Source organism: Drosophila serrata, unplaced genomic scaffold (assembly GCF_035046125.1).
Source record: "Drosophila serrata isolate PLE 108 unplaced genomic scaffold, ASM3504612v1 contig_275, whole genome shotgun sequence".
Classification (NCBI taxonomy): Eukaryota; Metazoa; Arthropoda; class Insecta; order Diptera; family Drosophilidae; genus Drosophila; species Drosophila serrata.
The window spans coordinates 2,024,902-2,041,794 of NW_028257173.1; the positions used below are offsets into that span (position 1 = coordinate 2,024,902).

Sequence of the window (16,893 nt, forward strand, 5' to 3'; positions counted from 1 at the left end):
GTTACGAAGTGTGTTAATTGCTAAGTATAATAAGTGAAAGTTTTGTATACTGTAGTTTATTTCATCTGAAGATGGATGGGCTTGTTTTTGACAAACCAAACTAAACAAAGTTGAGGGCATACTTTTGGGCATTAAATCATGGAATATGGTTTTGTAAAATGTTTAAAAAACGTTCATGGAAAAATGCATAAATGTTTTTACTTCTTCAAACTTAAAGGTATTCATTTGTTCAGAGAAATTTTGTATTCAACCACTATACAGATGTCTATTGATAGAGGCTTGGCAAGTGTAGGGAACTTCTTCAATGATAAAATTCATGGTTTAGTAATTAATTATTAATCTTCTGTTATAGTAATCCGTGTTAATGATTAGGCATTTAATTCTTACTAATAACAAATACTGCCTTCCTTTATTTGAGTAGTAAATAGATAGTATTAAAAACACATTGTAAAGTCATATTGTACTCTATAGTGTCAGTGTGAGACCACAAGTACTTAAGCTTCATTTGCATTACGACCTGGCCTATAACTACCTTGCAAAAAACCTAATAAATCGACTAAGCCAAAATCGTAAATGGAAACAATGCTGAAAATAACGAAAAGTGCAGGCAGGCAATGAAGCGAAGACATCGTCATAGCAACTGTTTTGGCGGCTTCCATCTGCCGTTGGCCGATTCGCCTTTTGGCCGTTTTTGTCGGTCAGCAGCTTCGCGCGCTGGCCAACCGGTTTTATGGCTAAAAACCGTCAACACCCCCTTGGCCAATCCTCCGCACACTGCAACCCCTCATCAGGAAGCTAAATTGCAGCGGTTATGCAATCCGGCAGTGCATTATGCATTTTGGCAATTGATTTCACCAGCCGGTTTTAACGTACAACCTTTTGTTTTGTTTTTAAAGTATTTTATTTTATTTCTTTCCTGGCTTTTTACAAAATTCATTTAATAGTTTAGGCCTTAAGACTAAGAACCAAATATTTACATGACCCATGGTGACCCAAGCTTAAGCTGCTACAGCAATCCCAGTTTTTGTTGCTTCTGCTGGAGGGCCTCAATCCTCAGGCGCTTGAAGAGCTGATGTCCCAAGTAGGTGCGGATACGCAACGGAGCCATCTTCATGAAGAAGTACTGTAAATAATAGGGATTTATTTTTATATATTGTTAGTCCTACAATAAGTTATTGCACACCTGTATGCCATGTGTCCAGAACCCGTTCGTCTCACTCGTTTTTCCCAGTGTAAAAACAGCTGAACGCGCAAAGGTATAGGCATTGGGAAATAGAAGACCACCTTGCATCACCCGATCGGCGTAGGCGTTCATCTTGGTAACCACAAAATTGGGCATCACCAGCTGCACATGGATGTTGTGCTCCTCCAGTTCCAGCTCCAGGGCCTTGGTGAAATAGGTCACAAACTTCTTGCTGGCGGCATAGACAGTCATGTTGGGCAAAGGCTGCAGTTCCGAGGAGGATCCCAGGTTGACAATGGCTCCCCTCCGGCGTCCTATCATCTGGGGCAGGATCTTGCGGGTGAGCATGGTCACGGATCCCATATTAACGGTCAGCAGATCCCATAGAAGCTTTTCTGGCACCAGATCCAGGCTGTCTGGGTGCTCGTACATCATGCCCACATTGTTCACTGTAAAGTTTAAGGGGTAAGTTATATTTATTTCGATTTAAGTGAGTCACTAACTAAACTCAAAGTTTGATTTTTATCAATGAAGCAAAGGCACAGGCAAATTATAAGCTCTTTATTTTTATAGCAAGCTAGATAAAAGTTATCGTGACGAATAAATTCCCATGACCAAGATCAATGTCAACTGTTATCAGGCAAAATATTTTGGTGGAAATGCCTTGAGGCGAGCGCAAGGTCTCTTTCTCGAAATGTAAATTGCTGAAGCGCGTCAGACTCTGAAGCGTTTATGAGTCTGGCCGGGCGAATAAAATGTATATAGATATGAGTATGTATGAACGAGATGTACTTGAACATCGCCTAAGCCACTCTTCGCCTCGCCAATAGACCAAAAACCAGAGTCATTATAATTGCACGCAATTACTACTGTTTGACATTGACATCCGCACAAACAAAATAAGAGTCATAATAAAAAGACAAATAAAAAGCTTGCTACTGCTGATTGCCGTTTGCCAATGTGTTTACAATGATGAATGTACAATATATACATTTGTTTAAAAAACGATTTTTAGTTGAAAAACTTTTACGATTAAGCAACCAAGAATTGGTAATGTGTCTTGTACTAAAATTAATAAAATCCATAGATTTTGACTTAAGGAATGCGAATGTTGTAAGCATTGTTATGATCGAAATAAGTTTCCCTTCTTATTTAATATATGTATGTTACATTATTTAGTTATTCAATTATATTATGTTTTGATAATTAAATGTAAAACATATTTTCTATTTTCTAACTTACCCAATATGCCAACTTCAATGCCAGCCAGTTCTTTCTCAATCTGATCGTATATTTCGATTCCCTTGGTGAAGTCCACTGCAATCCACTTCGTCTTCACTTTGTACTGACTCTCTGAAGATTTTAATTCAATATTAAATAAATACTATAGACTTGTGCGGATTGTGAAGTAGAGCTTACCAATCTCGTTGGTGGTGGCGATGAGCTTCTCCTTCGTCCGCGAGATGAGCACCAAGTTGAGACCTTGGCGGGCCAGCTCCCTGGCATATTCCTTTCCAATGCCATCGGTGGCGCCCGTCACCACTAAAGTGAAGGGAATCCAAGGAGAACTTGATGAGTACAATCGAAGGTTGCCAAAAGGAGCGGAAACCGCATTTTTTTACAAGCGATGAGAAAACATGAAAATGCATGTGGTTGGTGAGTTAAAATAAAGTTCTTTTGAAATTGAAGAACATTGTATTCAATTAAAATACCCATTAGTAAATTTGATTAACCAACAAGCAGTTTAGATAGGGGAAATGAAATAGTTTCAAGATAAGCACACGTACTTTAAAATGTTAAGAATACATAGATGCCAAAGGTTTTCTATGTCTTGTCTATTCAGACATAATATTCAATTATAATTTTATTCAGAAGCTTCGAACCCATCGAAGGAGTCATTTCCGACCCTATAAATCATATATATTCTGATCTGATCTGACTACGTCCCGTCGAAAAAAAATTATGAAAATTTTTCGATTTTTGCAACAGAAGATAAGGGGTTACATCATTAAAGTTGGCAAAAATCGACAAAAATTTTAATTTTTAATTGAGTATGCAGTTTTGTTGCCCTAATAAAAACTAGCATAGGACAGGTTTCCGAATTGAAATAAATGCATTTTTGGCTCACTTATGAGATTTTTAAAAATTGATTTGATGACAAAATTGTCATTAAAAATATTGACTCAAGGAAAAGTATTATAAGTTATTTCAGAAGCTTGTAGAAATGCGAGGGAGTAATTTGTGAGTAAATTGAGTATACAGTTTTATTGCCCTTATAAAAACTCGCATAAAAAATGTTTCCGAATTAAAATGAATACATTTTTGGGTTAGTTATGAATTTTTTAAAATTAGATATGTTGACAAAATCGTCATTTAAAATATTGACTCAAGGAAAGGTATTATAAGTTATTTCAGAAGCTTGTAGAAATGCAAGGGACTAATTTGCGAGTAAATTGAGTATGCAGTTTTATTGCAGTATTAAAAACTCGCATAAAAAATGTTTCCGAATTAAAATTAATTCATTTTTGGGTTAGTTATGAATTTTTTAAAATTTGATTTGTTGACAAAATTGTCATTTAAAATATTGACTCTAAGAGAGGTATTATATGTTTAGTCAGAAGCTTGTTAAACTGTGAAGAAGTCATTTCCGACCCTATAAATCATATATATTCTTAATCAGAAATAATAGATGAATCGATCTAACTACGTCCCATCGAAAAAAAAATTTTGAAAATTTTTTCGATTTTTGCAAAAAAAGATAAGGGGTTACATCATTAAAATTGGCAAAAATCGACAAAAATTTTAATTTTTAATTGAGTATGCAGTTTTGTTGCCCTAATAAAAACTAGCATAGGACAGGTTTCCGAATTGAAATAAATGCATTTTTGGCTCACTTATGAGATTTTTAAAAATTGATTTGATGACAAAATTGTCATTAAAAATATTGACTCAAGGAAAGGTATTAAAAGTTATTTCAGAAGCTTGTAGAAATGCGACGGACTAATTTGTGAGTAAATTGAGTATGCAGTTTTATTGCCCTTATAAAAAGTCGCATAAAAAATGTTTCCGAATTAAAATTAATTCATGTTTGGGTTAGTTTTGAATTTTTTAAAAATTGATATGTTGACAAAATTGTCATTTAAAATATTGACTCAAAGAGAGGTATTAAAAGTTATTTCAGAAGCCTGTAGAAATGCGACGGACTAATTTGTGAGTAAATTGAGTATGCAGTTTTATTGCAGTATTAAAAACTCGCATAAAAAATGTTTCCGAATTAAAATTAATTCATTTTTGGGTTAGTTATGAATTTTTAAAAATTTGATTTGTTGACAAAATTGTGATTTAAAATATTGACTCTAAGAGAGGTATTATATGTTTAGTCAGAAGCTTGTTAAACTGTGAAGGAGTCATTTCAGACCGTATAAATCATATATATTCTTGATCAGAATTAATAGATGAATCGAACTAACTACGTCCCGTCGAAAAAAAAATTTTGAAAATTTTTTCGATTTTTGCAAAAAAAGATAAGGGGTTAGGTCATTAAAATTGGCCAAAATCGAAAAAAATTTTAATTTTTAATTGAGTATGCAGTTTTGTTTCCCTAATAAAAACTCGCATAAAAAATGTTTCCGAATTAAAATGAATTAATTTTTGGGTTAGTTTTGAATTTTTTAAAATTTGATATGTTGACAAAATTGTCATTTAAAATATTGACTCAAAGAGAGGTATTAAAAGTTATTTCAGAAGCTTGTAGAAATGCGACGGACTAATTTGTGAGTAAATTGAGTATGCAGTTTTATTGCCCTTATAAAAACTCGCATAAAAAATGTTTCCGAATTAAAATGAATTAATTTTTGGGTTAGTTTTGAATTTTTTAAAATTTGATATATTGACAAAATTGTCATTTAAAATATTGACTCAAAGAGAGGTATTATATGTTTAGTCAGAAGCTTGTTAAACTGTGAAGAAGTCATTTCTGACCCTATAAATCATATATATTCTTGATCAGAATAAATAGATGAATCGATCTAACTACGTCCCGTCGAAAAAAAATTTTGACAATTTTTTCGATTTTTGCAAAAAAAGATAAGGGGTTACATCATTAAAATTGGCCAAAATCGACAAAAATTTTAATTGTAATTGAGTATGCAGTTTTGTTGCCCTAATAAAAACTAGCATAGGACAGGTTTCCGAATTGAAATAAATGCATTTTTGGCTTACTTATGAGATTTTAAAAATTGTCATTAAAAATATTGACTCAAGGAAAGGTATTAAAAGATATTTCAGAAGCTTGTAGAAATGCGACGGACTAATTTGTGAGTAAATTGAGTATGCAGTTTTATTGCCCTTATAAAAACTCGCATAAAAAATGTTTCCGAATTAAAATGAATTAATTTTTGGGTTAGTTTTGAATTTTTTAAAATTTGATATGTTGACAAAATTGTCATTTAAAATATTGACTCAAAGAGAGGTATTATATGTTTAGTCAGAAGCTTGTTAAACTGTGAAGAAGTCATTTCTGACCCTATAAATCGTACATATTCTTGATCAGAATAAATAGATGAATCGATCTAACTACGTCCCGTCGAAAAAAAATTTTGACAATTTTTTCGATTTTTGCAAAAAAAGATAAGGGGTTACATCATTAAAATTGGCCAAAATCGACAAAAATTTTAATTTGTAATTGAGTATGCAGTTTTGTTGCCCTAATAAAAACTAGCATAGGACAGGTTTCCGAATTGAAATAAATGCATTTTTGGCTTACTTATGAGATTTTAAATATTGATTTGATGACAAAATTGTCATTAAAAATATTGACTCAAGGAAAGGTATTAAAAGTTATTTTAGAAGCTTGTAGAAAGGCGACTGACTAATTTGTGAGTAAATTGAGTATGCAGTTTTATTGCAGTATTAAAAACTCGCATAAAAAATGTTTCCGAATTAAAATTAATTCATTTTTGGGTTAGTTTTGAATTTTTTTAAATTTGATATGTTGACAAAATTGTCATTTAAAATATTGACTCAAAGAGAGGTATTATATGTTTAGTCAGAAGCTTGTTAAACTGTGAAGGAGTCATTTCAAACCGTATAAATCATATATATTCTTGATCAGAATTAATAGATGAATCGAACTAACTACGTCCCGTCGAAAAAAAAATTTTGAAAAACTTTTCGATTTTTGCAAAAAAAGATAAGGCAAAAATCGACAAAAATTTTAATTTTTAATTGAGTATGCAGTTTCGTTGCCCTAATAAAAACTAGCATAGGACGGATTTCCGAATTGAAATAAATGCATTTTTGGCTTACTTATGAGATTTTAAATATTGATTTGATGACAACATTGTCATTAAAAATATTGACTCAAGGAAAGGTATTAAAAGTTATTTTAGAAGCTTGTAGAAATGCGACTGACTAATTTGTGAGTAAATTGAGTATGCAGTTTTATTGCAGTATTAAAAACTCGCATAAAAAATGTTTCCGAATTAAAATTAATTCATTTTTGGGTTAGTTTTGAATTTTTTAAAATTTGATTTGTTGACAATATTCCCAAGTAAAATATGACTAAAATTATAACCGTGCAAGGGTATAAAAGCGCAATTCAAAAATAATAGTTTTGAAATCAACAAATATTTGACATTCAATGTTTATAACTTAACAAAAGATACCATCAATTGTTGACCAATTTCGACACTTTCGTTCGTTTGCTTATATTTTTAGTGACTTTGGCAACTGCAGAAGATCTCTTCGGAAGACCTTTTCAAACCTAGCATTTGCCCGCTAATTAACCCACTGCATTCGTGTGGCTCTTTTTAATCACATTGCCAGTGGCTAGTTGCCAGTTGCCGGTTGCCCAAACCAAAGCAAATAGCTAAATACTGACGGATCATGAATGGAATTGGCTGCAGATCAGAAGGAAACCGGCTTGCGTGGCAATTGCTGCAATGTTGCCACTGGCAGCTGTTTGCTGGTTACTGATTGCCAAATATTTGTGCAACGGAAACATGGCAACATGGAAATATTAGCAACAGCAACACCAACACCAGCCATCGATTGTTGCGCTTGCGTGTTGCCAGTTAATTGCAAATGCCGTACATTTTGACCAGATTTTACAGTTCGATTGGTGAGCAATAAAAAAAAGACCATAATTCAATTAGGAGAACTATGGAGAAGTAGATCAACTGTTGCCACCGAAGGTCATGCTTTAATTAAACAATAATAGACAATAAACGAGAGAAGCGACAGTTAAATGAATAACCGCTAGAGCAGCACGAGACTCCCGTCAATGAAAGCGAAAAATAATTAAATAATAAAACCAAAAACAAAGCTAACACAAAATGCGAAACAAAAAACGAGAAAATCTCAAGCCGGTTTGTTTACGAGTTGAATGACTTTGCGTGTTCCATTAACTGATATACAAACAAAGCCAATTGGGCAAGTAATTTGTTGATTTTTAAATATCCTTTATATATCATATTACAGCTTAAACTTGATATGCATATATAAGATATATAAATATATATAAGCAAAAAGTACTGTCAGTAAGGTATAAAGAAATGCATTGGCATGTTCAGTTTAAAATAAAAATGATCACGTTGAGAGTATATAAAAATGTATAAACATTATCTCATATAAATTTTCTACAAATTTAATATTATTATTTGACTTCTCCCGTACAAGATAGAATTCAACTCGAGCAATTTATGAAAAAATTTAAGTTTAAAATAGTTTTTTAATGTTCCAATTTATTTATTGTTGGTTCAATTATGCTTTAACGTCTTATCAGACATGGACTTTGTAAATGTTGGGAACTTCATCGAACTATCCGATAAGAAATTTTAAGCAATCTTTTCATGCTGACAATATCAAATAAGGAACAAAATCATATTGATTAATGATTCCTTATCTTATCCGATAATGAGGTTTGTAACCTTTTCCTCAAATTCAAGGTAATCAGTCCAAGCGGTCGTGTGATTTATTTAACTATTAAAACAATATAATTGTTCCTAATTTATAAGTAACACAAAAGCCGAATCTTGTAAATTACTACACTACACAAATAATAATACACGGAATACAAATTATACTCGATAATTTCTAGAATTAAGAAGCAATTTAGTAAAAAATATTTTGTTATTATGAAACCGGCAGTAATGGGATTCTGGCTAAGCCAATACTGAGTTGCAGTTCCTATGTGAAAGAATGTATATAGACATGTATTCCTAAATAAAACACTCTTTCCAAAAGCTTAGTAAACAATTTGCATTTGCGAATGTGGGGACACCGAAAAAGCTAATATTGACAGACCCTTGGGGTTAATATATGCAAAAGTCGGATTGAATAACATGATTGGCGGAAAGTATACAGTTTGCGATTAAAGGTATATAGTGAGGTGTGTATTGTATGCCGAAAAAAAGTTTTAGTTACAGATGTATTTTGGTAATGCAGGAATCTTCATTATGAAGTCTATAATAATTTATATGTAGAAAATTATTATTATTTTCCAATATTATATAGAAATGTGTAAATGCAAGATGAAGTACATATGAATAAGAATAAAAACAGTTCACTCACCTGCCCATTGGCCAAATTTATCCACAAGAGTCTTTGGCAAATGAGGCTGGAAATATGGCTCCAGCACAGCCTTGATAATGCTGATCAGGGACTTAAAGTTGTCATAAAGAAAGGCGGCGATCGTCAGGGATCCCACTATATAGATGACCGCGGAAACCAGCTGCCAAATGAATGCCATCCTGAGCAGGGTGTAAATGCTCAGTTCCAAAACTGGCTGCATGTTAGAAGTTAAGAGCTCTCTTTATTGAGTCAAATAATAAACGAATTTTTGGTTGGCGATAAGACCGAGTCGAATGGCTTGTGGAACAAGAGCTTATCACTACACGCACTCGTCGTGATGATTATTAATAGTTTCCCCGGGTATTCCGAATTTACAATTTCCACTTTTTCGATGGTGTATCTGTCTATCTTTTCTTCGAGAGTCACAAGTTGCAGGTTGAAGCGCCGATCACGCACTGAATTGAAACTCTTGAAGCCGCAAACTTCGGGCTTTCGGTTTCTTCAGTTTCGGTTTCGGGTTTTCGTTTTCGGATTTGGTCTTCAACAAGCCACAATTACAGCGGAAAGGCCACTGCAGTTGGGGCTCTTTTCCGCGGTTTTACTCGGTTTTTGTCGGTTCATTATTTCATAAAAATTTTATTTACTTATGCTGCCTTTACCACGGACAGTCGACGGTGTTAAGAGTCGCTGTAAATGATGATGAAAAACTACGAGGCTCTGGCGGGTGAATTATTTGACATTTAATTGCCTTGAAAAGAGTTGACCCGAAAGACGATAGCTTTCCCTCTCAAAATCTGGGAATACTTTTATTCAACCTGCGCTGAACTGTAGCAATTTCAACTTACTTACTAAGGGCATAATCAGCTTACTTGCGGTGTAGTACTAATTGCAAACAATTAAGCGAAAGATGCGTTAAATTGACTTTAGTCATGCAATGAACCCCGGCACCTGAGACAGTTTTTTGTCATTTTTCCCGAGTTATGTTTTTGCATGTTGAAAAATGTGTCAATTTTTGCTAAAAACTCTGGAATTAAGACAGTTGTCAAATACAAATTGGTGTCATTATCACACCTTAAGAGGAGATAATAGTTTTTATAATTACGGCATCATTAATTTATTTTTATTAAAATACACATTTTATTTTAAATGCACGGTTATCAGTATTTCTTTCTGCTTTCAACCCCTCCTACACTTAATTATTGCTGAACAAACCTACCCCATTATCTTCTATTTTCTCAATACCATGCGTTGTAATATATATTTATTGCTCTTATCAACTACGGAACCAAGTTGAAATGTATTTCCGAACAAATAATCACAACAAATGCTCGTCAGTGAACCATGAAAGCTTCAAGAAGATTTTCACATATTTATTTTTGCCGGCTATGATCAGCATTTGATATAAAAACTTCACATTTAGCTAATGTATTCAGTAATTAACACAAATTTACTGAATAAAAATGATATTAAGAGTTGATGATAATGGTGTGTGTCGCGCAAATTACTGATGTGTAAATATCTCCCACAATTATTATACATAGACTGATCATTATTTTAAAGTGTGATATATGGGTCTTTCACTTTTCAAATGTATTATATACTTCATGTAACTTGCACTTAATATATTGAAAACTCAAAGGGAAATACTGAAATTTGTATATTGAATTTAGAAAATCCTACTTGTTGCTCAAGTCTTTGTTTTGTTAATGGCAAAAGGTGTTTTGAAACACCTCGCCTGTTATTTATGTAATTTAAATCAATGTTCCACAAGCCATATTTCTTAAAGGCATTTCTTAGCACCATTTTCATTAAACTTCTTTCATAAAAACTTAATTCAAACTCACGTTGATTCGTCGGTCAGAAAATCAATATTTTATAAATAAGAAACTTTCAGCTGCGGCCTGTCTAGCCGAATATTGATTCCAGACTGAAAGTGATGATAGAAAAGTTCTTTGACAGAGAAAATTAAAAGCTTTATTCGATAGTTTTGAATGGGGACAGTGTTGCCTTTCTAGTAAACTAAAGAATATATGTTCATATATACAAAATATTAAATTTTTGTTTATATTATTATTTTTTTATTAATAGTTTCTTGAGTTTAAGTTTGAGTAATGTTTTAATCTAAACATTTGTTTTTCGTTAAAACTTCCATTCAAAGTCCGAAATATTCGTTAAAGTTTGGCATTTCGAACTCACCTTAGCCAAGTCACAAGCCGTATGCTATAAACCTGCCTGAAACTGTGCTATAATTTATTTGCAACATTTTCCTATAAAATTGTTTCATTTTCAATTTGAAATTGAATTCTACACAACTTGCATTCAACTATAGCTCCATTTACCATAAGTTAGGCAATTTTTTTAAATTTGCATGTTTTGTTGATATTACTCACATTTTAAAATATAATTAAGCTCTTAGGCTTTAAGATTTAAATAACTGATATGTTCTTTGTTATAAGTCAATTTTATAGTCTTCAAAATATTATCTATTTTGTTTACAAAATATAGCATTTTATTTGCTTCAAGGCTACATATTTACAATATCAGAACTATTCAATTTTACTTCTTCTTTTTGTCCGTCATAAGGGAGAAAATCTTTGTGGCCATAAAGAGACGAATCCGCCAGGGGAAAGCAGTAGAGACAGCATTCTGAACGTGATGCCACAGGTGACCCGGGGTCTCATCCACTCCGTCTCTCAACTGATTCACCGCACTCCGGGCAAAAGACTCTGCCGTGGGAATGAAGAGGCCACCCTTCATGATCGTCTTGGAGTACGAGTTGATCTTGGTCACCACAAAGTTGGGGGACAGAAGCTGGACATGGATTCCAAAGGGTTTTGCCTCAGCATGCAGAGCCAGAGTAAAGCTACGGTTGTACGCCTTCGAGGCGGCATAGTAGGCGGCGTAGGGCAAAGGCTGCATTTCCGTTCCGGAACTCACATTTACAATGGCTCCCTTAATCTTTTCCGCCTTCATGCGCTGGAAGAAGATGCGGGACAGCTGTGACACGGCCACCACATTGGTATCAATGATGTCCTGGGTGGATTCCTGGGTCCACTTCAGGACGGAACTTGGAGAGCCAATTCCTACGTTGTTAACTGTATAAAAGGAAGTTTTGATTGTTAATTTTAATATTTATTAATATATCTAGTTAATATTTCTTACTTACCTAGTATAGAAATGGGTACATCGGCCAGTTCCTTTTCTATATGCTCATAGACCTTCGAGCCCTTGGTAAAGTCAGCAATCACGATTTTGGTCTGCACTTTACTCTCACCTTCTGTTGACATTAAATTAAGTATTATTAGTTTAATGTTATTAAGAGTGTCGTGTAAATTAATTTATGATATGTTAATCTTTCACACCAATTCGAATAATTTAAAGAACCTGCCATTTCGAATGACAATGTAAGCATGTTGATTGAATGCATAAAAGTCCGTTGCATGTCTTTAAAAAACAGCTTCAACAGGTGCTTTGCGTGTTCTTTTAAATTTTAAACCAAACTAGAATTATTACACGGCTAAAGGGAGCAATCACAGTTACCGCATCAATTAATATTTTAGATAATAGATTTTTAATAACTTTATAGTTTGATTTGACTAGCCAAAATGTTTGCCCCATTTTAAATGGACAGAAACTAAATTATTATTAGACTTTAAAACATATTTTATTCATATTAAGCAAGATAAATGTACCTTATTAAAATTGTAAGCACTTTTAGAAAATAAATATATATGTGAACAATAAAATATATGTAACTTCGTAGCCGTACTAAGCTAAGCCAAAAATTCATTAATTTAAATTCTGAAAGTTTTCCTTTATAAGAAATAGTACCAAAATACTAACAACTAAATATTGAATTGATACACAAAATATATTCAATATATAGTGTAACCAAATTAACAACTAGAAGGCTTTTAATCACTTTATCAAAAAGTAATTGTCATCCGAGTTAATTGATAAGAAAGTGTTAACCATTGGTCCCAGACATGCTCCTTATCTATCCCACCTTTAGACTCACCTATTTCCTTCACAACCGCCTGAAGCTTCTCTTCGTTCCTGGCGATGAGGACGACATTGATACCCTGCCTGGCCAGCTCCTTGGCATACTCCTTGCCAATGCCATCGCTGCTACCCGTAATGGCTGCCCAGTCCCCATAGCGTTCCTTGAGCGTGGGCCTCTGACTGGGATCACCGAAATACCTGAGTTTCAGCAATCTAAACGGCGTTCGCAACTGCTCGTACAGATATGAGGCCAGGGCATAGAGCCCAACGTAGGCCAGGAATGTTGATAAGCAGCAGAACATACTGTTTGCCGAGAATAATTGTTATTTATTTAGTTGAATTTGATTGTTCGGGCGAAGATTATGGGACCGCCTCGATCGACTCCCTCCAACGGACTGCGGTCACGGAACAATTTGTACACTTTTCGCCGGGCAAGGCGATGAATTTAAATGACAAGCATTAATGGAAGTACGACTGCGATTAAAAGGTGTTCGACTCGTCAAAAGAATCCATTTCAATCACTCAGTTGAGTCGAATATTATAACTATTACGACATGTTCGGTTATCGCTCTCACAATTTGATATGGCATTTATAATAGTTGCAGTGGGCTCTCTTGACTGCAAATTGATAAATTAAAATAGATTTGGGAGGGGTCGCGTACATTGCCCTAGAAATTGTTGTGGGCAAGGTCGCATTTGCAAAGTTCCGCACTCAGTTAACCCAAAGGGTCAGAAATCATCAATGCCTAATAAAGATAAAGGCGAACAGATTAATAAACAAAGCAAATTAAATAAGTTTTAGGCGTTATTATGGGGTTCACGGAAGCTCTTATCTTTTATATAAAGTACTATGTTGGTTGAGGTATTATTTTGAATGAAATTCTGGTACAATTACCTTACATATTTGTTTATAACTTAAACATGGTAGATAATCTTTATAAGTAAAATGAAATGCTGATAAATTTCTCCTTTCCAGTTGAATTTTAAAGCACTTGACTCTACATTATTAGCGATAATATAAGTTCTTTTCTTATTTATTCCTTACCCATTAGTACATCTTTATTCAGCAATAAATCCTTTCTTCTACAGATTTATTTCCACTGAACTCTAGCACAAATTTTGAAAGAATGAAGTAGTATATTTCACCATCAGGCATCCTTCAGAGTCAGTCACCTTCTAATCCGCAGAAAACCCCAACCAAGGATGACATCATTGCCCGTTGGTCCTTTGTTCGCCAAAACTGCACTCTACACACACACACACACACACACACACACACACACACACACCACACAGGACACTCTCAAATCACACAATTACCGCCTTAGCAGCATTCATAAATTAGGGAGGTCCCAGAAATGGCATTTTACAAAACGCTAAGTACACACACACGCCCCCCAGCCAGAAGGGGGATTCCCCCTTTTTTAGCTTGTAAGGAAATCGGGAAACGGATATGGCCATGAGAGGCTGGGAATCGAACTGCGGAACAAGAGCACGACATGGGTTATATATCAAGCATGTGTGTGTGCCGACAGACATTTTTGGCTGCTAACAAATCCATTTTGAAAAATATATTCTCTGCCATTTTTCCTCGTTTTTGGCCGCCGCAAAAACCGCATTTATTCAAGTGTCAAATAAATTCATAGTTTTTGGGCCCGACAAAAAAAAATAAAATAAAAAGAAAAGAGAAGAGAAAGGCGAGGGCGTCGACTGTTGGCGTTGGCCAACTAATTAAGTCGAATGGTTTTCCAAAAAACCGCCAAAAACTCATTTGAACCTAATGGCAGCCAAAATGGATGCAGCTTTATGGTAACCTCCTTCAAAAATCCACAGAAGCCAAAAAGTATGCGGCAAATTTTTAGAAAATATATATGTATATATATAAATCCATGTGAGTGAGAGAGGGGCAACTTATGCTAATCACATTTAATTGCTTTTTAAGCGCACTTTCTGGCAGTTTAGCTAATTAATGTGACTCACACGCACTCTGGAATATAGAAGGGAATTTAATTCCCGGCGAGTGCAGTCGAGAGCTTAAATAAATAGACCAGTATAGGAGGAACATTGCAGGCGAATGGCGCCAGTTACGAGTTCAAGGCACATATGCCAAGATAAGGACCTCATCTCGGCCAGAAAACCCACAGAGTGGGAGGCATTGTCAAGAAGTCAAACAATTTGAATTATGCCTTGCAATTTGTACATCCGTTTTGACTTGGCCCAAAACACTGCGAGTCCTTCGCCCACTCCAAAAGTCTCTTGCTGTCCTTGCTGTATTTTTATATCCTTGCAAGGGTATTCTAATTTCAGTCAGAAGCTTGTAATGAAGTGAAGGAATCATTTCCGACCCTATAAACCATATATATTCATGATCAGCAAAGCTTTCCAAATTAAAATTAATCCATTTTTGGCTTAGTTGTGATTAATATCCTATTTCGATGTCATGACCTAAGGGTATACTAACTTCGTCTTCCTGAGGTTAACTTCCTTTCTTTTTATATATGAGGGAAATTATTGTTTGCTTTGTTTCGCGATTGCCGCTGGCTGTTATTTTATTTTGATTCATATTCCTATAAGCAAGCTCATGTAATGCTCATTTTTACAAATTTTTATTGTGGTTATTATTGCATTTATGCTTCTTGAGGGTAACGAAATTGTTTTGGTAAATTTTGTGGAAAATGATTACACTTCGAATACTTAAAGTAAATGCAATTTCTTACATTAAAAGTATGATTTTATTACTTGAAGCTTTTTTCAATTTACAAGCATTTCTTAAATAAGATGTTGTACTTAACATAGAAACTAACTAGTATTTTGTATATTACACTATTTAAAAAGGCAAGATAAGAATAAGGGCTTACAAGCCTCAAAAAAACTGGCTATAAATTGTTATTGTTCCATCACCATTGCAATTATGCTTTAATCCAGTAAAAAAACATTTGAAAACTACCCAAAACATTCCACTTTTCCTCATCTGTATACTCAACTAATTCCCCCAATTAATTGTCCTGGCATCTATTTGCCACGCTCTCTAATCTCTGACATATCGTTAAAGCGCATTGCTGGCACTGCTGACTACCGACTGTTGACTAGCAGGATGCTTAAGGATGTTTATGTCAGGCACTGAATTTTAAGTAGATCCAAAGGAGGCTTGCCTTGTCGCATCGTTATAAAAAAAATCACAAGAAGCGAAGGAGTCACCAGCAAAAAAGAGTTGTCAAGTGAATTCGTGACGGGCAAAAAATAGGGGGAGTTCTATTCCGTATCCTTGAAACAAGGATTCGCCCCTTAAATGGCGCATGAAAATTAGCAAGTTGTCTGTCGTGTCTGCCATTATGCGGCACACTTTGAATGCCATCTCCCGGAATTTGCACTCAATTTTTTTGATGGTCGGACATTTAAGGCCAAAGGGATTAAACGGTTCTGTAGTCAACAGTTAATTAGCAGTTTGTGGTTATCGCAAAAAATGGTTCATGTTGTTCATTTTTTGTTGTCTTCTCTTTTTTGGGAGGAACAACTTTTGGCCATAAAAGTGCAATCAGCGACTAAGTTATGTCCAGGATGTGAACTCACATATCCGGACGCCACCTGTTTTGAGACCCTCGGGGCAAAAGTGCTGGCCATAAAAAATGACTAACGATTAAGCCAAAGAGGAGAACAGACCGAAAAGACCAGCATTGGCGGCGGAGACAGCAAGTGTCGTTTTGAAAAATTCAAATCTCGTTGCCAATAAAAGCCAATAAAACTCGTAAAATAACTCAAAACACAGGAGCGGGTGGATTGCTCCCACTGCGGATGCTGCTCGTTCAAGTGTTTTGTGTCGCAATGTTGCGGTTTTCCACATAACCATCTACGACTTTTTGGGGGTTTTCAAGTTGATCTGTGAAGTTGCAGATGCATTTTAGTTGCCTTTCCTGCTTATATGAAAGTATGTATATTTGTGCACATATTTATAGAAGTGTCTGATGAGGATGAGGATGAGGATGAGGATGTCATCGTTCCCATGACCGAAAATAGCCATGCAATGGGATGTGGCGTCTACACCTGTTGGGAATATGTCGTGTCGGAAAAATGTTGACTGTGCGCAGTCTATTCTAATTATTAAGACATATGAGAAAGTGCTAGTGATGTTCATGTAC

General features: G+C 34.7%; 2 protein-coding genes across 3 annotated transcripts; both read right to left on the reverse strand.

The window, feature by feature from the left end:
- Positions 1 to 877: 877 nt before the first annotated feature.
- Positions 878 to 10,904, reverse strand: LOC110179782 (hydroxysteroid dehydrogenase-like protein 1). 2 transcript variants are annotated; one of them, XM_086835112.1, is made up of 6 exons: positions 10,600 to 10,904; positions 8,756 to 8,969; positions 2,603 to 2,725; positions 2,426 to 2,536; positions 1,184 to 1,632; positions 878 to 1,123 (listed from the first exon to the last, which is right to left on the reverse strand). In XM_086835112.1, the coding sequence occupies exons 2-6, from the start codon at positions 8,931 to 8,933 to the stop codon at positions 1,007 to 1,009; spliced, it is 978 nt and encodes a 325-aa protein (XP_086691238.1). In that variant the 5' UTR covers positions 8,934 to 8,969; positions 10,600 to 10,904; the 3' UTR covers positions 878 to 1,006. The 2 variants fall into 2 exon arrangements, with proteins under 2 accessions (XP_086691238.1, XP_086691237.1); XM_086835111.1 differs by lacking the exon at positions 10,600 to 10,904 and having other exon boundaries at positions 8,756 to 8,975.
- A 296-nt stretch (positions 10,905 to 11,200) lies between these two features.
- Positions 11,201 to 13,189, reverse strand: LOC110184914 (hydroxysteroid dehydrogenase-like protein 1). The gene is made up of 3 exons (XM_020953559.2): positions 12,774 to 13,189; positions 11,922 to 12,032; positions 11,201 to 11,850 (listed from the first exon to the last, which is right to left on the reverse strand). The coding sequence occupies exons 1-3, from the start codon at positions 13,057 to 13,059 to the stop codon at positions 11,312 to 11,314; spliced, it is 936 nt and encodes a 311-aa protein (XP_020809218.2). The 5' UTR covers positions 13,060 to 13,189; the 3' UTR covers positions 11,201 to 11,311.
- Positions 13,190 to 16,893: the final 3,704 nt, after the last annotated feature.